Genomic DNA, 22414 nt, shown 5'->3' with positions numbered 1-22414 from the left:
AAAAAAAAAGAATTAGTAAGCGCACTTGAGCTTACAGAGAGAATATATCACTCTCTAGGTCACAAATGAGATCCAATCATTTATTGCTACTCTCATTTTAAAAGTTATTCAACAAGTCATTTCCAAAAAAAATTATTTAAATTTTACAAATTAGTGTTTTATTCGAAAGCCAATTAAATGGTAAATTAAGCTTTATAACCGGGTCACAAGCACAGGTCGACAGAACAATTAAAATAAACAATAATAATGGGTGTGCCCTGAGTATCAATGGTCTAAACTAGTCCTATTGAAAAAACTTATTCAACTGATTCAACATTTAAAAACAAGTCAGATTTAGTATAATACGAACGAAAACTGAGTACAAAAGTGATGCGTTGGAGTAAACCAATTGAATAGTTGATATTGCGTACGATTGTGATGGCGATTACAGCTATGGATAAAGAATAGGAAAATAAATTAATGAAAACATTCCAAATAATAAATTAAATATTTGAAGGAGAGATAATTTGATTGGTTGATTACAGTGTCTAGTTGTGTGAAATTCTTTTATTTCATACTTAGCTAGAATATACCTTGAACCGGAGAATCGGATAATTAGTTTTTGCCAAATATTTAGAAGAAGTACATCCAAAAAATAATTTAAAATTGAAAAGAGTTATTCTGTGAATTTTCTGTATCAATTATCTACTTGCACTCAGGTAAAAATACATAAAATAATAGCGAAGAAGAGAAACACTGGATCCATTTGCCAGCTTCATCGGTTTTTATTTTACAATCAATCATCTACCGCGGGCGGTGTGGTGATACGGACGAAAGCAACTGTCTTGATTGTTACAGCTATTTTGTGAAAAGTCTAACATCATGGACGAAGAATATGATGCCATTGTTTTGGGTACCGGATTAAAAGTTAGTTTGTCAAACTTTTAGCCTTTATTCATTAGATATTTTATTTATTAAAATATCCCGCTAATTTCTGTTGTGAGTTTTAAGCCTAATCATATTCAGTTGTTATCAGTGTCATCCCCCTTAATTACTTGCAACAAAACATTCATATTTATATTTTTCATAGTCTCTAAATTAAAAATTGTTGCATATGAGTTTAATTGTTTTTAATGTTATATATAATTACTTTGAATTGTTGACGTTGCATATTTTTTTACATTAGAAAAATCTGTTTTACTGAATTATCCTTATTGTTACACTCTATTAACCAAGGAGGGGAGTTCCTTAACGTTGATGGTACTGCTAAATAAATGTTTATAAAGTGACTCATTTTAGTATAGTTTCGTAATCTATATTATAAAAAAAGAGTTGGTTTGTCTGCTGGTCATTTTTCTTTGCTAGTCGGGAGTGTCAAAACGCTCCCTTGTTCACGGGTGTGCATGAAATTGAAGAAAAAAAAGTAGTTGCTTTGACTTAATTTGTTTTGAGTAAAGTAGACATATATTAATATTTAGTTTCAATTCATATGTTTGAAAAAAATTTTCGTAGTTTTTATTGTTAAAAATTAACTTTCAAACTGATTTGAATTAGTTATTCTAATTCTATAGATATTTTTTTAATAAATTTGTTTATCAACTTTTGGTAATGTTAGTCTTAATCTTAAATTTATTCATAATTTATTGCAATTAGTAATAAGCATAATTAAAAAAATTTTTAGAGAAGAAACTGCATTGTTGGATTACATATTCATTTATATGTTAATGTTAAAACTTAAAAAGAATAAAAGACAGATTTCCTTATTACCTGTTTGTACCAAGGCACCAAACAGTTTATTGACTTGCAAAATTTTAAAAGCAAACAGAGAAGATTTCTGCGTTGTGATCTTCAATTCTTCAAAATTTGCTTTTCCATTTTTCTTTCAGAACATAAATTAACTTTTTAGAAGTTAACAAATGTATATAAGAATAATTTCGAATAATACACAGTAAGAAATACTTCTTTAGATTATTCTTTATTAAATCTATTCAAAACCCCACCCTAAAAATTTTGTTGAAAAATACTTTTCCAAATAATACTTGACTGAATATTCAAAAAAAGGGCGAGATATTTGTTGCACTCCTAGTTTGATGTCTACACAAGATCCACTTTTCCACTATCTACAACTGACTCGAAAGATTTACTAAAGAAAAAAATTTATTCACTACTTTAAGAAATTCCTTTAAATAGAAGTTTTCAAGATATATGCCTAAGAATGTTATGAATATTCGGCCACTATGCGGTATTCAGCTCTTTTTCCGAATATTCGGTAGGCTGAATAATTGGCCAAATATTCAAAGAATTAATAGGAAAATTATTTTTTGACTAGGTTTTCTTTGGAGGGAAATTTGAATAGATTTAATAAAAGATAATCTAAAATAATTTTTTTTTCTTTACATTATTAGAAATTGTTAAGTTCTAAAACTTGTTAATTTATGTCTTGAAAGACGTGTGGAAAAGTAAGACTTGAAAAATTGAAATAGATTACTTTATACTGAACCGTAAGTCTTGTATTTGTGATTTTAAATTTTATTCAGGCGTGTCAATTTTGTCATTTTTTTTTCAACACTTTGTATTAAAAATTTAGAACTTTTTTGTTTCTTTTTCTATATTAACCATAGTGCAGTAATTTAACAGAAGCATTTTAGATACTTTATTATTTTTTGTATATTTTTTATCTGAATATTTTTTATCAGTGTTTTATTTATTGCGACAATACTTTCAAACTAACAAAACATTTACAATTTCAAACTAACACTAACAAAACACATCATTACAAGTAAAAGTACATTATTTTTTATAGCATTTACCCTTCGCCAGCGGTTGACAGTTACAACATATTGAAAAGAATTCAGTAGAACACGTTATAAGTTTATAAGTCATTTTACGTTATAAGTTTATAGTCATTTCAGTAGAACACGGAACAGTTTATAAGTCATTTTACGTATGTTTTTATTTATTATAGGAATGTATTTTGAGTGGAATGCTTTCGGTAAGTGGGAAAAAAGTGCTTCACATGGATCGTAATAAATACTATGGAGGTGAAAGTGCTTCAATTACTCCCTTGGAAGAACTTTTTGCTAAATATAACATGCCTGCTACTCAGCTTGAAGAGTATGGAAGATCTAGGGACTGGAATGTAGATCTCATTCCAAAGTTTTTGATGGCCAATGGTAAAGATGCTTAAATTTTTTTGACATAAATTATTGCTTTATTATAATTGCTTAAAAACTACAATCTTGTATTTTTCTCTTTACAATTTTAGAAAGCTTTTTGTAATCATAGTAATTTATTCTGATAATTTGAGTTCTAAGCTGATAAAACTTGAACTTAGACTTTTTAATGTTGAGTAGTTTCATTGATAAAGGTTGCTTTTTTAGTTAGTTCACTAATTTAAATAGATTTCTTTCAAAGAAATCATCAATTTAAAAAACATTTAATGTAAAAGGCTTTTAAGGACTTTAATTATGTTTTTAAATTAATTGTAGATGCAGTATTAATAATTTTCAATTAGCAAAATCAGATTAGTATTTAGCTTACCATATATTAAAGCTCTTTGAAATGATATTTAAAATTTTTGGGATTTCTAGATCGCAAACTAAGACAAAAAGGGGAAAAAAAAATTTCTTATATCTGTGAAAAGTAGTTATTGAAAGAGGTTTTCTTCACAAACTGCAGGGTGGTAATGTAAATCCTACCATTTTCTAGTTTTAAAGCACTAACTTCAAAAAAAAAAAGAATTTTTTTAAAATTTTTATGTTAAGTTATTCTATGTTTATCAACTTGCAGTTATGGTAAGACAAAATCTTTAGAAACACATCTATCAAATTAATGTTTTTTTTTTTTAAACTTTTTTTTCTTCAGTATTTAATAAGTTTTTTTTTTCTTTTCATTTTCAATAAATTTGAATCATGCATTCGTATGTACTGTGTCTTAACTATGAGAAAATGTATACTTTGGTTATATATAGATTAAAATTTAGCGTGACAGTGTTTTCACTACAGTGCGAGAATCTAGCATATTTTTTTCTTTTCTCGTATATTTTTTTCTTTTCTCGCATTAAAAAATGATTAATGCGAGAAGTTCGCGCACTCCATTAATCAATTTTAAAATGCGCGAATTTCTCGAATTTTGGAAAAAAATTTCGTCTTCCGCCATTTTTAAAAAGATATTAAAACAGCTACGGCAAGTGTTGGGAAAAAAAATTTAGTCCTTTATAATAAGTTGTTTAAAGCTAGCTCTATTTTTAGCTGTCAATGAATTACCAAACTCCCTCATCCGCAATTTACAGCAATTTGTAAAAGTTGAAGTCTGTGAAGACTATGATGGAAGACCTAACAAGAAGTATGAACATGGAAATTACTTCAACAAACTTCACTATTCTATAACAGAAATAATTGAAAAGCCTATGCTAGCATATGTAGAGGATAGGAAAGTGTGTGCACAATGCTACAAATTTAATTAGTTATTCCGAATAGTTCAGCATCTGTTGCAAGGTCATTTAGCACCCAAAACCGAATTAAAACAAAATATCATAACAGATTGACTGATGAGCATTTGAGCAACCTAATGAGAATAGCTGATGAAAAAGTAGATATAGAACATTTTCCATATGATGATGCAGCAAAAATATTCAATGGCTATTCCTGTTTTTTTGAAATCTCACCTGTTTTTTTGAAATCCCACTGAACTTTTTGAAATTTCACCCAGTTTTTGTGAAAGGGTGAGAAAGTCTGTCTCATTTTTTTTTTTCTGTAATGAAAACACTGGTAATGATTTATTTTAATCAACATTTCAGCTGTAATTTTATCTTTGAAATTCAGCTAATTATAAGCAATGTTATTCTTAGTATTTTTAAAAGAATTCCAAAAAGTTGATTTAAAAAGTCAAACTTTGCTTTTTAAAATATGTTGAGAAGCTTTCCTATTGTTTAAATTGAGTTTATATGGGTGGGATTAATTGATAACTTTATGAAGGCTTCGATTAAAATTTTGGGATGCTATTAGTTTTACAAGGGCACCACAAGATTTATTGTTTAATTAAAAAAATTTGTGCCGACTATAGTATCTTTCGCCTGGTGTGATAATAAAATATTTAACCCTACTACTCTTTTTTTTTCTTTTCTTTGCATTGTGAGTAGTTGAACTATAAAAACCATAACTTACAGTTACTCATGGTGAAACGGTAAACACTGAGTTGATAACTGTTTCACCTTGAACTACTGTCATTTTACATTATCCAAACAATGAAAAAATAATGTAATATGTTTATGCAACCAAATTAACTGGTTATAATTTTTTCTTAAAAAAAATTAGGTCAACTGGTGAAGCTTCTAATACACACTGGCGTCACTAGGTATTTAGAATTCAAATCTGTTGAGGGAAGTTATGTATATAAAGGTGGAAAAATCTATAAAGTACCAGCTGATGAAAAAGAGGCTTTAGGATCAAGTAAGTGTATAACACTTGTATGCCACATTTATTTATTTGTTTGTAACAACTCTAAGTAAATAATTTTATTATGTTAACAGGTTTGATGGGTATGTTTGAGAAGAGAAGGTTTCGAAATTTCTTAGTCTATGTTCAAGAATTCAATCAGAATGATCCCAAGACTTTCAAGGACATTGACTGTCATTCTACCACCACTGCTCAACTGTATGAAAAGTTTGGTCTTGACAAGGATACCGCTGATTTTACTGGGCATGCATTAGCTCTATACCGAGATGATGAGTAAGTTTTCTTATTTGAATTATATCAGCGCATATATGTTAAAATAATAATGATAGCAGGTAGTGTTGATAGGTTTTTGTATTAGCAGGTATGCCACTCGTCAGCCAAATTCATTTTTTCCTTTTTCATATATGATTTCAGTCAAAGGACTTAAGGATTCTGAAATTACAAGAATTTGTTAAATTGGGAAACTATCAACAAATTGTGCAAAAGTGATTTGATGTTTCAGAATTTTTGTGATCTTTGAATAATATTTAAAAGAAAAAACTTGATTAAATATCCCTGTCATAATATCTAATAAGGGTGAATTGAAGATTATATAGTTTTTAAGTAGTTTTAAAAGAAATTAAATCTTGTATAAAGATAATATGTTCCGAAAATTTGAATTTATCTTTTTTTACAGATTATTTTCCCAAATTAATAATTTGATAATCATTGAATTTTGAAAAAGAAAGTTGGTCTCAAAAGTTTTTTAAAAAAATATTTAGTTGCAATTTAAGTTAATAAAAATCATTCAAAATAAATAAACAACTTTATTAAATTCTAAATCGAAAAATATTACTCCAAATTACAGTTTTGAACAGAATAATAAAGTAATAGATTTGCTCTAAGTAAGAAATGATTCCGATTGAAAGTTCAAAAGTAATGACATTTTAATAAACAACTGATAGAAAGGTGATACAACTTTTGAAATTACTGAATATGTCCATAAGAAATTTTTTTTATTGCAATTTGTTTTATTTAACCTTTCACCTGCCCCGGGATTATATCTACACCTTTGAGAAGTACCCATTGCTCAATGGGGTTTGGCGTGCGCTGCTATTAGTAAAACTACTTCCACTCCCATCTTTGTATTGCAATATGACCTTGCGAGTGTTTTCAAAGGATTTTTGGCGCATCAGAGATATGCTGTTATTGCTTGTGTTTATTTTAGAAGTACATGCTTTATTACTTTCCTTTGGCATCTGTTTTTGTTTCTGTGTCTAATAAAGTTATTATTTTTTGATGCAACTATGTCTGAGAGTGAATTAGATGATTTTATTTTCCTTCATCTTAAGGGTCAGAAATTCGGAATATTAAATATTTTTACATTCATTATAACTTTTTTATTATGCTGTTATTTCATTTTTTTTTTTTTGTTTTTTTTTTTTTTGTGAAAGTAAACAGTTTTTAGATTGAAAAGCATGCTACTTTTTCTCAAATGCACTCCAAAACTACGTGCAGGCCTGTGGAAACGGGTGGCACTAAGGGGGTGAATCGTGAAATTTTCCTCCATGGGCAAAGGGTTAATATAGCTATTCTTCTAATTGTATAGTTTATTAAGTTTCATTCGTAATTAATGTTTAAATTATTGAATTAGAAAACATATTTTTGAAGTTTTGTTGCAATCCAAAGTTCAGTTTCCCCTCCTCCTCCTCAAACTTCTGTAGCCTATTGACAGCAAGAATTTATTGTACTGCAAATAAAGGCTAAGTGTTGTATAAAGCATTGAAATAGATTTCTGGACTCTTATCAATACTATTTAAAGAACATTTTTTTTATTAGATAAAAGTTTTTCAGAAACTTCAATAACAAAATTACTAACAATATATCACTTAATTTTCTGAAATCTGAAATTTTTTTGTCTGAAATGTAAGTTTTATGTTTATTCTTAATATTTAATATCTTTGATATTTTCTTGTAAATTGGTTTAAAACTTGAAATTTTAATTGCCAAAATGTGAGGAAAAAATTATTTACATATTTATTATATATACTTAATATTTAACTTAGGATATCAGACTTTGCTTAACATCTAACTTAGGATATCAGAAATTCAACACATTCATCTTGATTGATTGTGTTTTGGTCTGAAAACTGGTAATAATGTAGCTAAAAATCTTCACTCAGAAAAATATATTTAAAGTGGCATTTATCTTTACTTCTAGATTTAAAATGTATATTTCAAGAATATAACACCAAAGGAAATTTATTCTAACTATTGTTAAATAGGGTCCTTAAATAAAATTTATGTCAAATTTTTTAAGATCTGAAATTTTTGTAAATTTTTTAAAATTAACGAAGACAACTAAGTCCTCCGTCCTTACAAATTGATTGTTATATGAAATTTTTACCATCTTAAAAAATGGCAGAGCTTAGTAGAAGATGGTAGCAAGTAACATTCTGCGAGAGAAAACGATTTAGGGTTTAAAATTATCAATAAAGCACACTTATGGTTAGCTATGCATCTATGAAACTTGTGTATTGTAAACAACTGTGATTTTATTTAGTATAATGCCTTAACATTTCTACGGAGCTTGGCTGTCAAACCTCCAAAATTTTATAATGATTATGGGATCAACTTATACAGCTGTAATAAAGTTGAACATTTGTTGATCATCAAATATTGATGTCTTATAAACAATAAGATAAATATGAATAACTCTCATCAATTTAACTTTTTTCATAATTTTTTTTTAATATGCAATTTTACTTTTCCTTTCATAATTTTTTTTACATATAAAGGTATTTTTAGAAACAATTATATTCAGAAAAAAATTAATAGGAAAAGTTAATATAATTTAAAGATTCTAGAACATACGGATACAATAATGTTGTGCATTTTTGAGGGTAAATGTATCATATCCGAAAAGAAGTGAAATATTTTTAATTTAAAAATTTTTTATATTTAGCTTTTTCTGCAGTGCACTTGACTGAAATTTGCTATCTCAATCATAAGTAGGGTTTGTCTTATCAAGCACTTTTTTTAAAATTGAAGTTAAATTCCACTATGAAATTTCTAATTCAAGATTAATTAAACTATAACTTATGGTTATAGAGTTTTGAAAAAACTAATTATTAAAGTTTAATTTATGCTGTGTCTTGTGTGAAATTTTTTTCTCTCCCTTGTTATATAATCTAGTTAACTCTATTTCTCTTTTTGTCAGAAGGCCAGTGTGTTGATGTTCAAATAATATTTGTTGTGTGTGACCCATCCTACTTTAAATCAAGTTTTTTTTTCGAAAGAATGAAAAAAATTAGTGTATCTGATATTTTTGCATCAGTTGTTCGAACTATTATAATTTTTAAAATATTTTGCAAGATCTTAATCTTTGTCTTTTTAATTTCCACCGAATGTAGGATATTCTAAATCCATATTCAATTTAAAGAAAAAATAAATAATGCTTTTTAGCATTCGTGTTACTTATTTTGTCTTACTTATATTTTGAGTTTTCTTTTAGTTATCTTGCAAAGCCTTGTCTAGAAACCATCAACAGAATAAAATTGTATAGTGACTCACTGGCTCGTTATGGAAAAAGTCCATATCTCTACCCTCTTTATGGTCTTGGTGAACTTCCACAAGGGTTTGCTAGGTAAGATTCATCATGTTCAAGAAAATAATTCTCATTTTAAATCAAAGAAAGCCTTTAACTTTATTCATGTTTAGAAATAAGTTTTATATCACAATGGCACAAAAAAAATGTGTAATCTGAAGACATATGTTTGATTTTTAGTAAGTTTTTTTTTCCTGAAGATTTGCTGTGAATAAAATAATTTTTATATATCCTCCTAGAGTTCTGAAAATTATTTCTTCATAAGACTTCTATTTAGTGAAATGCATTTGCGTTAAAAGATAATATAAAACTAATCACATGGCATTTTTAAATTAAAATTACTAATAATTAATGTTATAGATTTGTTGAATCCTTATTTAAAGTCAAGCATTTCTCTGTTTAATAGATTGCTTTATTTCATGAAATCTCTGCACCTATAAATTTGATAATTTTATTTTAAATTTGCTATACACACAACAAACTTTGCATGTAATTGTGCAACAAAAAAAAAAAATTTGAATTTTTGCAAATTGCTCAATAATTCCAAACATAAATTTATAAAATACATAAATTTTGATTCTAAATAGTGAGCAAGAATTTTGTGTGCTATATATTTTTTTAATAAATTTTTTTGTAGAAATGCATGCAACAATGTCAGAATGTGTTCGAATTTATTTTCTCGAAGTAATGAAGAAATAACAATTTAAGAAAAAACAAGTTTGAAAGTTAAATCCTTTTCATTATATTTGTTTTGATGGTTTATTGCTCCGGAATTAATTTATATCCTTGCTTTTAATTTAAGTGATAAACATGTTATAAGAGAATCAGCTCTAATTTCTAATCTAATTCCTTATTTTCACCAATTGATGAAGTAATTGATTTAAACTATAAGCAGTAATCCAGTTTAAAAGTTAAGCTCTTTTTTTTTAACTATAGTTCACGGCTTCTAAATTAATTTGTATCACTGCCTTCTAACTTTTTAAATGGAGATACATATGAGAGAAGCAAATTTGAACATGACTTAATTTTAAAAAGCAGAGGTGATTGTGCTCTGGAAAAATCCGGATTTCCGGATTTTTTGCTAACCACGATCCGGAAGTTTCCTGAAATCCAAGGTACAGAAGTTTCAAGAAATCATCGATCACATTTATGTATAAAAATTTTTTTTTACATTTTGTTTAAAAATATTAGAACTAGAATTAATTCATGGCATCTCTTTCATTTGTAATTATTTTTTTACTTGTATAATGAATGTGATTAGAGATAAAAGTAAACTTATAAGTAATTATTCATTTAAATTATACTGCATATAATTTATTTAGAATTCCATTTTTTGAAAATATCAATGATTTAAATTTATAAGATGTGAATTTTTTGAAATGCGTCATTAATGATTTTATTCAAGAAATTTTCCGGATTTTTGAGTTGGGCTCGCAATTACCCCTGAAAAAAAAAATTGGCAGTTCAATCTTTTTTCTTTAAGACAACAGTTTGTCTGCTACTTGTTTAGGAACACAACTTTCCAACAGAAACAATACTAATGTCAAAATGTATCTTCATTTTAGACTCAGTGCTATTTATGGTGGTACATACATGTTGGACAAACCCATTGATGAACTTGTAATGGAAAATGGCAAGGTAGTTGGTGTGCGCTCTGGTGGTGAGACTGCCAGATGTAAGCAAGTCTACTGTGACCCATCTTATGTTCCTGATAAAGTTGAAAAAATTGGACAGGTATTTTAAGTTTACTGATAAAAATATTTGGTACTTAGAACACTAATGTTTAGATAAAAATTATAATATTTGCCACTAACATGACTAAATAAGTGTGTGTCCCTTCATTAATCTACCTGCAGTGCAAGTGGCCCATCACTCAAAAAAGTTGTGCACCCCTAATGTAAAGTATTTTTTATTCAAATATTAAATATATCTTTGGTAATGTAAAAAAACTGAAATGTAAAAGTTTTTTTTTAATAAAATTTTTTTTTGTAACTTCAACTTTTTTTTATTTAAATTCTTTCCAACAAAATTGTTAGTTTTCCAATGCAAACATTTCATGAGAACATTTTCTTAAGTGTAGCTTTTTTTTAGATCCGAAAAAAGCTTAAATTGAAAATTTACTTTCTGTTATGTTTGAAACATTTAAAATTCTGGGATACATTATACTCAAGATTTTGATTTGTAGGTGTATCAATATGCAAGTGATTATATCATGGTATTGTGTAATACAACTGGATAATTATGTAAGAGATTTATATAGATATTGATGCATAATTTTAAATGTTTAAAGATTTTGTTTATTTTTGTCCAAATCTTAACTTTGTGTTCTTATTGTCATAGTGTGTATTTGACTTTTTTTTAGGAATTTAACATGAAATTACTATAATTAGTTTGGTTTGTTAAAATTTTTGCACTATACAATTCTCTTTTCATCATTGCTGTCCTGTTAATTGCCTGTAATAAAATGTTACATATGGCATAGATTTTCGAAGTCAGTTATTTGACAGATAGTTTTTATTACTGTTAATGACTCTTTGTTTCCCTTTAGCAAGCTAGTTTGATTAACAGTGTTGTTCTTTATAGGTTGTGCGTTGCATATGTCTTTTGAATCACCCCATTCCAAATACAAAGGATGCTTTGTCATGCCAGATTATCATTCCACAAAAACAAGTTGGCAGGAAATCAGGTAATTATTATTTATTTTTTTCTTTGAAAAATTGTTTTCATAAATGGAAGTTTTTTTTAATTTTTTATAATAAATTAGATCTGTGGTTTTTTACTTAATGAAATTAATAATTAAAGTTGAAATTAGAGAAAAATGAAGTTGCTTTTTCTTTTTTAATAAATTAGATCAGTGGTTTTTTACTTAAACATTTTTTCATTAAATTTGTTAGTTTTACAATGTGATTTTAACGAGGTCAATTTCATTAATACAATGGCTTCACTCTAAAGCAATTTTTTAATAATGTAATTACTGCGATTTTAAATTTTTCAGGCGAACAAAATGTCTCGGCTAACTTATAATTGACCCTAGCGTGATATTTTAACTCAATTATTTTTAAATTAAAAAGTTTACATGTTTTTTTTCCAGATATCTATGTATCTCTTGTTTCTTATACTCACCAAGTAGCAGCTAAAGGATGGTTTGTTGCCATGGTGAGCACAACAGTTGAAACTGAAAATCCAGAACAAGAGATTAAGCCTGGTTTAGACCTCTTGGGACCAATTAAACAAAAGTAAACAAGTCTTCTGCTTGAAAAATTAGTAAAGTTTTTTTAATTTTTTTATAACATTTTTACAATTTTTTATTTTTTTTTTCAGGTTTGTGTGGGCTAGTGACTGCTTTAAACCCAAGGATTTAGGTGAAGAAAGTCAGGTAAACTTCATCTGAATTTGAACTCTTATTTCTTGAAATGAAATACTAAAATTACAAAGTTTGAGGTTATAACTTTTAAAACGTCAAAAAATGTTTCAGAGTAAATATGGTATAATGTTTAAACTAGTGATTAAACAAAGTTGTGGAAATAATTTGACTTCTAAATTTTATTTCTATTTTGAGTATAATGTGAATATAAATATGCCATAATTGGTTTAACAAAAGATCTTAATCACTCAAACTTGTGAAATTGTCAAGTTATTAGTTACAGATAATGAGTTTACTTGTAGAGACAGCAGCATTTTTGTTATCGTAACAAAATTTACGTTTTGTAGAAATTCTTAGTTGTTATGATAAAGCATTTATTGACTACTCTACATGAGCATTTGTTTTAGCTTGACAAATAGAAACATTTTAATAATGTGTTGTTTAATCTGTTTAGTACACCAACTGGTTTCTGGTTGTTTCAGTTATTACTATAAAACTTTGCTTGATCCATTGTTTTTTTTCCCCCAAGAATAATATGGCAAAGTATATTAAGATATTAAGGGTGATCTGTAAGGATCACCATTTAATGAAAAATCAAGGAATTCAATTTAAAATATCCAAACAGTCAGGGAAAAAGAATTTGAGGTACCCAAAAAACAAATATTTTTCAAAAAAAAATTGGTCATTTTTAAAAAAAAAATTGCTTATTTATAATAACGTATTTTTGTGAGTAAGAATTAAACATAATTGAAAAATTAATTATAAAATTCTTGCTGCCAATTACAATAATTAGATAAATTCAACAAAATCAATTTGCGAAAATGTATATTTGTTATCTGAGTGTTCATCTTATATATTAGCATAATGCTTACTTTTTAATTTTGACTTTTGATTCTGATTCTGTATTTATAGCAGGGGATCGTTCTACACATAGTTTGCAGGTGTTATCCATCAAGTTTTCACTGATTTTTTTCTAATTTTGTTTCCAGATATTCATATCCGAGTCGTACGATGCCACATCACATTTTGAAACTACTTGCTTAGATGTGCTAGACATCTTCAGACGTGGCACCGGCGAAGATTTTGACTTTTCTAAAGTGAAACATGATCTGGGAGATGAGCAAGAATAAAAAAAAAAACATGTCCTTTGAAAAAGTATTGCAGTAACACTATCTTGCTGATGCTGTTTTTACCCTGTCTTATATTATCTGGCAGGGTACAATTGAGCATAGGCTTCTGTCATTTTTTGGGTGATGAACATCAACCGCTTTTTTGTCAGTAAACTTAACAACAATCAAATTCGGAAAAAAATAAAATAAAATTGCAACTGTTTTTTCTTCAGATTATCTGAATGCTGTCAATATAATTTTTCTTTTTGACATTGTGGTATGTAGTAATGTGTCTTTAACAATTAAGATCAGTGAATAGATTTAAAAGAAAACAAATTTTTACAGAATAGCAAGAAAAAAAAATATCATCTGTGTTATAGTTTGGATAGGAAATATGCGTCTGCTTGTTGCTCAAATGTAAAAGCTGATTGTTGATTTCACCCAGAATGTATTTCTTGTCAATTTGATTAATGATTGTAAACTATATATATTGTTATGATTATATTATAAAACATAAAAATTCCAAAGCTATCAGTTTTTTGTGATAATTATTTGTCAAATTCTGTGATTGTTTTGTGGCACCTTTGAGGGTACTTCCCTAAATACACTTCAGCTTTGCTCTGTATGTCATCAGAATTCTTAATAAAAGGCACATTGGTGACTCTAAAGTGGTGTGATTTAGTTTCTTCCCCTTTTCTTTCAAGTTTTAGGAGAGTTATCAATTACTTCTACATTATTAACAGGGACCTGTCCAGGTCAAATTTTCTACTACTTAGCGGTACCTTCACAAATTCAACAACAGGAAAAACGGTAGTTTCACGAAATACTTTTTCTTAAAATTTTATTTTTGTATCCCGTAAGAAACGGTAAATCCGTATTTTTTGTATTGGTTTTTTATTATAATTTTCAAAAATTATGTCTAAATTTTCTTAAAATAGGTACCTCTCAGATAAACCTAGACAGACCCCTGATTAATCACTTGATCTACAGAAATAATCTTAGTAGATAAAGTAAATGAATGAACACCTGTAGTGTTTTGATCGTTTTGGGTCTGGCAGAATGCGTAAGCATTTCCCCAGGCGCGCATGCTGTGAGAGTATTCGTACTAAAGAGTAGAGCTTTACAATATATCATGAAATATGAATTTTAAAACTATCGCGATAATGATTTTGAAATAATATTCTCTTGATTTATTATGAATACGATAAATGCAGATCTGCGATAATATCGCAAAAATTATGGACACTCGTCTGTTAAGAAGGAAATTTTTCTTTTTCCCGTGTACAAGTTTCCTTTCACAGTGGAAAAACATTGGCGACTTAACTGTTGTAACTGCTTTGCTTGGTGCTGTTTTATTTTTTTAAGGTGGCAGTATAATAAATGTGTTGGTGGATTCATCTGTTTCAAAGTATTTAGAATAAAACAAAGAAACTGTTTCTGTATGCATCTTTGAAAATGGAGCTGCTGCGAAAAAAATTCACTATGTAGTTTTTCTTAAATCAGACTCCCTTAAATTAATAAATAGAAACGTTTGTTGGAAAGTAACATTAAATCAGTGATGTGTAAGTGGTCATTGAATATGTGTATTTTAGATAATGTTTAATATGTATGGCGTCAACATTTAAAGTAGGTTGGTACTTTATTTAAGGTGCACTAAAACTGCACAGTGAACTATTGGCCACTGTGGGAAACATGCCTGAGGATGATCCGAAGACATGCCATTGCAATTTAGATCCTCTGCAGAGGGGATGACTCCCCTGCTTTGATATTCTGACTGCCTGCGAGCGAAGTGTAGCACTTTACCGTAGAACAATTTGACGAGAGCCGATACCGCTCACCTGTGGTCCCTACGCACACTGATCAGAGTGGTCGTCCAGTTTGGTGTTCTACTGGGAATCGTGTCTAAACGATCAGTCCACTGTAGGGTCTGCAATGCTGTTGATCTCAAAAAGTCCTAATTGGCTGGTTGAATTGTCTTCTGATGATGGATAAATATTTTTTGTCGATTTAGAGCAAAATGTTTCCAATGTCTGAATTTGAAATAATCTGCAGTGTTTGATTCTCTGCAGATCTCGGTTTTGCTTTAGAAGCTCTGCACGACTAAGCAACTGGCCAGAGTACTAATAATTCTTATTATTTTCATTCTAAGATGGCACAAAATATTAGCTTAGCTTGGAGAATAAATTCATAACTAATACTTTTACTTTTTAAACTTCATAATAACTAAGACTTTTTTTTTCACAAGTGGGCGCATTAAACAAAAATATTTTTTCCATCACCAAATCAATATCAGTGATTATTATAATTTGTTTAATGTTTAATTAGCACGTGACGTTTTTTTAATCACTAAGTGGGTCCACCACCACTTTAAAAGTATTACAGGCGATATTTTTTTACTACATGATATAGAATGTTGCAATAAATCATTATTTGATTAAAAACAATTCAAATAGGATCAACAAATTATTAAAAAATAATTTTTAGCGTAAATTTTTACTCCTTCAGAAGTTAGTGACTTAAAAATAAAGATAATGCTGTGTGTATCGCTATTAGTTATATAAAACGAATTCTACCTAAAAAATAATTTGCACAAAGTAAAAACTCGAATATTTAATCCGAAAATATTATTTCACACTTTTCTCTATTTTCAGGTGAATTGGACTGAGAAAAAGTTCATTTAATTTATTGAATTCAATTTTTTTATGCTTTTTTTTTTGTTTAAACAATTGACTGAATTTCTAACATTTGCTTTAGTAGGATAGGATACTGTTGAATTGTTTGAGCGTTAGCACCGATTTTCGATGAGATTATCTTCTACAGTATGGGAAATAACTAAATTTTAGAAAAACTTTTTTGGGAGAGGATTTTCGCAGCTTGTTAAAGTTTTAAGGAGTAGATCTCAAATCTGGTGTGTGCGTGCATATAGGGGAACTCTGAATGGGATATAATTTTTCGCTTAAAGTTACTCAAAATTTGTATACGTGATATTATGTAAACTGATACAGGATTATATTTATACAATTAAGGGGAGTCTATTATGAACTTCACTTTAATTTTCATTTCATATTTCTGCCTGAACAATTTTTTTCAAAGTTTACCTTTTTAATATACGTTAAAACAAAATTTTTCTAAGAAATATCACGCATAGTAGTGAAAAGAAAAGTAGAATACACAGAATTGAAAAACTTTTGACGTGAAATGCAAAATTTTCTTTATTACGGACTAGCGAGAAAACTGCTATAAATTTTGAAATGTATTCTTGATGTGATATTTTTGGGAATAATAGTTCAAGCTATTAACATATTTAAAAAAAGGTCACCTATTAAAAAATAGTTTCCCAAGGAAATTAAAATTGATATGGAATTAAAAATTGAGTCCATAATGGACGTCAATTTGCTGTATGAAAGGAAAGAAACAGTTAAAAAAACAAAATTCTTTCTGAAAATATAAAATACATAATTGAATATATAGGCTTATATTTTTATACACTGACTTAACTAACAAGAAAAATTAAATTTTTTTTTTTTTTTTTAAGTAATGTAAAGATCAATGCTGGAAACATGCAGATGACATATTGGGATCTGCATATAATTTTGTATTTGAATTTATAGCTGGAATAGATTAGCGTAAGAGTTTTTTTTTAATCAGTATGTGTGAAATTGCCAGATTTTAGAGATCAAAAGTTGCTATGTTGAGTTATATAAGATTTCTGATTTGATTAATATAACTGAATGCATAAAACCAAGTAAGTTCTCCTTTGAAAATGAGTCAATAATTTATTACATACACACTGCTGGACAATTGTTAAAGGCGTTTGATAATAGCAACAATTGTATTGAGGGTTGGAAAATGTGAAAATTAGCACGAGTGCGAAATACAAAGACTTTTTGAGCACGCAAATTTTGAGTGTGTGTCGCATGACAGTATTTTTAAAAGGATTTGCCGTGTATTGAGCGTTGTTCAAAGTTTAACGGGAAACAATTGAACTAGCAATTTTCGATTTGTCTTCCTGACGTCATTTAGATGATTCTACGCGTGCCCGTTATTATAGGCAAAATTGTAGAAAGTCGGAAAATAACAGCTGTTGTCAAAGAGTTCGACGTCAGTCACAGTGCTGTTTCAAGGCTTTGGAAATAATTTCAAACAACTGGAATGTGTAGCAGACGTTCCGGGGGAGGTCGTGTGCTATGTACGACGCCTGCAGAAGACAGGTACATAGTGCTATCGACAAAGAGGAACCGGTACAATTCAGCCAGTCTGGTACCAAATCGGTTTCATGCTGCTATTGGCAAGCGAATTTCCCGTGCAAACCATTGTCCGGACTTTACTATAGCGCCCGCTTGCAATTGTGTCTTCAGCACTGCGAAGCGAAGAGGACTGGGCTTGCGTATTATGCTCAGATGAGAGTTGATTTAGTTTCTCGTCTGATTGTCGACGACAAATATTCTGGCGTAAGATTGGTAATAGTGCAAACATACAGGAAAGGGACCGATATCTCACATGTAGTGTCATGGTATGGATTGGCATTATGATTAATGGCCGAACGCTCCTCTACGTGCTTCCAACTTGTACTATGACTGGTCAATGCTATATTGTTGATATTCTGCTATGTTATGTTCGCTTTTTCCGTGGTGCTATCTTTGATAAATTTGTTTTCATGAACGACAACGCAACATGCCATCGAACAATTGCTATCGAGGAGTGTTGTACAGAGCGAGGACATTCAATGCCTCGTATAGCCAGCACGCTCTCCAAATCTGAATCCCATTGAAAATGTGTGGGATGCTTCGGGGAGGCGTATTAATAGTCGAAAATGTCATGCGATAAACGAGGACACCCTCATCCGTACACTGACAGGAATCGGGACAAATTTTCCCCAACAGAAACTGAGCACTTGTGAAAAGCATGCAACAATGTCTGGAAGTTTGAATCGCTCTCCATGGTAGTCATACCATCTTATGCTAGGATGCCTACAAATGGAATTTGCATTTTTTTCACAAAACAACTATTTTGTTCCTTGAACACATCTCAAACTTCCTGGGTTTCAAAGCACAATAAATTTTATTATCTTTTTTTAATATCCTAACATTTTCCAATCATTCTTTTTAGATATCTTTTTTTTCTTCTTCCAGGTTTCTTTTCTTTTAAAAATAAAAACGCCTGAAGTCAATCTCTCTTCAAAACTGTTTTGCACTACCCCTTTACTTTGCGAACTTATTACTGGAATTTTAGATTAAAAAAGTTTTAGAACTCAATGGACATGCTTTAAGCAGTCAGAAGATATTTAAAACATAAATAATAAGATGTTTTTGTGAAGACATGATAAACACTATATTCTGTAAAATAAAACAGTTTATTGACATTTAATTACTCAAAAGAAATTTAGTTTAGTTGTTCTTTTGTTTTCTTTTTCATCTTTTTTCCCCTTTGGTTACAAATATATTACAATTTAAGTTTATTTAAATGAACAGACATTTGGGAGAAACAGTGTGTTACAAAATTAGATCGTCTTTCTTAAATACAAATTACAATTCAATCAAATCTTTTGGCTTTAAATACAATATACATATTTTTTTTTAAAATACAAATACTATTTTCCAAAGAAATTTACTAATACATTGTCAATTAAATAAAGAGGACAAATAGAAATAAAATGTATTGATATTTTCAACATGTATATTATAGCATTAATTCTGAGTGGAAAGGAGCCACATTTTTTTAAAAAAGGAAATCCTAATTTATTATATTTAGCTTGATTGAAATACTGTCGGTTGAGAAAAAAAAAATCAACATTGTTGGTACAGAGTATGTATACTGGTTGTTCTTTAACTATTGTATTTAAATCAAAATGTATTGAATTTGGAAGTAAGTTTAAAATAGGATTGCCTTTTAATTTTGTTAATTTGACATCATTCATGTTTTGATTAAAATTATATTTAATTACTCAAAATATTTTGACAATTAAAACATTCATATTAAAGAACTGACAATAACTATATCATGAAAAGATAGGCAACTTCTAAATATTTCATATTTTTAATGTTTTACACAGTAATTCAAAACAAAATTTAGTAAGAGCTATTAACTACATAAGCTTGATAAATGGAAATTTTATTAAATATCTTTTTGTGACTACAATCAGCATATACCATATCCTACTAATATTCAATCTAACTAGTGGTATCAAGTTTCTTTAATTGTTAATGTTTTCTTAATTTTTTTAAAATTATAAATCATTTTAACATATTAAAAAAAAGTGTAGTTATCATTTAAATTTACAAATAAAGATTGAAGTATCTATGTTTATCACTCTGATATAATGTTTGATAACAACGTAATGGACTTAACAAACTATATAAATAAGCTTAAGTTTGTCTTTTTTTAAATTAAAATTGCTAGTATTCAGAAAAACAGATAAAAATAAGTTAATTGATTTAAATAAAAAATTAAGTTAATTTATAAAGTTAAAAAATTTGAGTAAATTAAAAACTTTTATTATGTCTCCATAAAAGTTGAGAACACTTTAAAAGACAGTTTAAAATATAATTTTTCCACTGTAGAAATTTGTACATTTACTTCTTATCGTTTTTCACTTAAAAAATAATTTCCGAATTTATCTACATCATGATAAAAACACGTGGCAAAAATTTTAAAAATACAACACAGTTTTCCACTCTCTTTTTTTTTTTTTTTTAAATTGAACAACATAATGAGAGGTCATAAAATTGAAATATTATGAACAACTCATTTCATATACTTAATCATTATTTAATTGAATTTTACAAAAGTACAACAGGTATTTATATTTGTTCAAAAAATTGGCATGCTCACAAGAAATGCAATGCTTTCTGGCAACAGTTTTACAATTTAAAATAGCAAAATTTTCAGTGGGCAAGTTTGTAACAACTTTCATATTCCTGAAATGTTACAGCTTACTTTATTTACAGGCAAAAAAATAGAGAGGCTTAGTATATCACAGAAATTTATACACATTTCATTTATTGTCTATGTAATTTTTAGAGAGCTTATCAACCACTGTTTTAATTTACACTGGATTGATAGATGTCAAGAGAATTGTGTTGAGCTACAAAAAATTAAAAGATAAACTTATATGTAATATGTACTTTATTTCTGAAATACAATATAGCAGAAAAACATTAAGAGTGTTCTTCAAAGCTCTTTCACTTAGAAAATAAAAACAGCTACAGTTTAAGAGGTTTAAACTTGAAGCAAGGTTTTGATTTTAAATTAAATAAGCTACTTTAGTAAAAAAGAATTTCCTGCTTTTTAAAATAGACAAGTAACTTAAATTTTTAAAAACTTATTAAACTTTTTTTTAAAAATAACTAGTTTGGAAAGATTTTTTAGGAGCTAATTTATCCCCTCTTCTCAAATTTGAATACTGACGTATAAAGAGACATTTTCCCCCTGATTCTAGATAGGTATGAGTATCATTACAAAATAAATAAGTAAAAATGATATGCTGAACAGTTTGTAAGAAGAAAATGGAGTGTTTTTTAAGTGCAAGACCATATCAGAGGATAATAAAGAATTATGGCTTTCTGGACTTGAATCAATAAATAATTCTCAATATTATAATAATTCTCTACATTAAAAATGCATTTTCATGTTAATTAAATTGTGTTTTTTTCATAATTAGCATAAAGGGGGATGACTAAATATGAATAAATTCAAACTTAGCTAAATAACTTTTACAATCACACAATGCCTATAAAAATAGCAAATTATTGTGTAAAAAAAAACATTATTTCATATGACAACAGAGCCTTTGAAGAACAGCCTCAAATAGATTAAAATCTAAACCAAGCTATTTTAAAGCATAATTTTTAATTACAAAGACAGTAAATAAATAATTAAACTTAGAAAAATAGAATCAAGTAACTAGTAGGCAAATTATTTGACTAGTGGAGCTCTGGCACTTTCAAAATTTGGAAGCCTGTTTTGCAGTTTTACCTCTATACACAGTTTTTCTATCGAATAACTGTGGTTTTACCTCAATATACACATTGAAATGCAATCTTTATGCATGCAGGGACATCAGAGGGTTAAAATGTATAGCATTTATAAATATGTAGTTGGCCCAAATTTAATTGAGCTATAAATTTGTTATACCAATAAATGAAAAAGAATAATCAGATTTTGAACAGAATTAATACATTTAGGAAGACCTAGAGAAATAAAACTTTTTGACAAAACTAAACAAAATTGTATACAAATTCATAATAATTCAAGCATATTATGCATTTTCCTTTACTTTACACTTTTGACCTTATCCTTCTTCAGTATCAGGATTTTATTTTTTCTTAATTTCAAAATGTTAACAGTTTTAAGCTTTTTTATTCAAAAAAGGGAAAAAAATGTCTTGCGCAAAAGGAAACTTTATATGGTGTGAATAATATTTTCAAATTATCTTCATCTATTTCTCTATTTAGTCCAGAATTTTTGAAACTTTACTTTTTTTCTTAGTACACTCATGGTCTTTTACATTTTATTATTAATATTTAGGTGAATTGAACGAAATAAGAAGTTCCAAATGAAGTAAAATTAATACATTTTTCGTCTTCAAAATAATAAAACTGCTTATGCATGTTAATAAGGAAGTTTCTGTATGCAGTGGTGCAAATTATGGTTCTCTTTATAAAAAAAAATATTTTAAGGCCGAAATAAATATAAATACACAAAAATAAGGCCAAATTTGTAAAATAAGCCCCCCCCCCATTAAAAAAGAAATCACCCTGACTAGCTTTGGTTCGAATGACGAGATTTTCATTTACCAAGTGGCAATTTTAATGGCTTGAAGGATGAACCTACGAAACTTAAATCATGCTCACTATTAATTAGGTTATTGAATCAGACAAAAAGGTTTGTCTTTTGAATGTACTAACTTCGGCTATATATA

At 28.2% G+C, this 22414-nt stretch overlaps 2 protein-coding genes across 3 annotated transcripts in view; one reads left to right on the top strand and one right to left on the bottom strand.

Annotated features, from left to right (window-relative positions):
* The window catches only part of BicD (Microtubule-associated protein Bicaudal D), a 34509-nt gene extending 34090 nt beyond the window's left edge, over window positions 1–419 (bottom strand). Inside the window, exon 1 of one of the 2 annotated variants that reach the window (XM_087166450.1) lies at window positions 26–419. The gene's annotated coding sequence lies outside the window, so the exon portion shown is untranslated. The remainder of the gene's footprint in view (window positions 1–25) is intronic. The other variant, XM_087166442.1, reaches the window with a different exon arrangement.
* Window positions 393–14162, top strand: Gdi (GDP dissociation inhibitor). The gene is made up of 10 exons (XM_016065276.4): window positions 393–906; window positions 2945–3152; window positions 5295–5429; window positions 5510–5708; window positions 8929–9060; window positions 10587–10755; window positions 11605–11707; window positions 12113–12257; window positions 12343–12397; window positions 13375–14162. Exons 1-10 carry the CDS (start codon window positions 862–864, stop codon window positions 13513–13515), a joined length of 1332 nt encoding a protein of 443 aa, XP_015920762.1. The 5' UTR covers window positions 393–861; the 3' UTR covers window positions 13516–14162.
* The last annotated feature ends 8252 nt before the right edge of the window (window positions 14163–22414 follow it).

Source organism: Parasteatoda tepidariorum, chromosome 1 (assembly GCF_982258835.1).
Source record: "Parasteatoda tepidariorum strain Cologne lab strain chromosome 1, Ptep-v5.0, whole genome shotgun sequence".
NCBI classification, from domain to species: Eukaryota; Metazoa; Arthropoda; class Arachnida; order Araneae; family Theridiidae; genus Parasteatoda; species Parasteatoda tepidariorum.
The sequence above is the reverse complement of the archived record's forward strand: the minus strand, read 5'-3'. Positions and strand labels throughout refer to the sequence as shown.

Coding starts and splice junctions, on each gene's coding strand:
- Gdi (XM_016065276.4), top strand. CDS start 862: ATGGACGAAGAATATGATGCCATTGTTTTGGGTACCGGATTAAAA. Junction 3,153..5,294: donor AAAGTTTTTGATGGCCAATG/GTAAAGATGCTT, acceptor AAAAAAAATTAG/GTCAACTGGTGAAGCTTCTA. Junction 5,709..8,928: donor GCTCTATACCGAGATGATGA/GTAAGTTTTCTT, acceptor GTTTTCTTTTAG/TTATCTTGCAAAGCCTTGTC.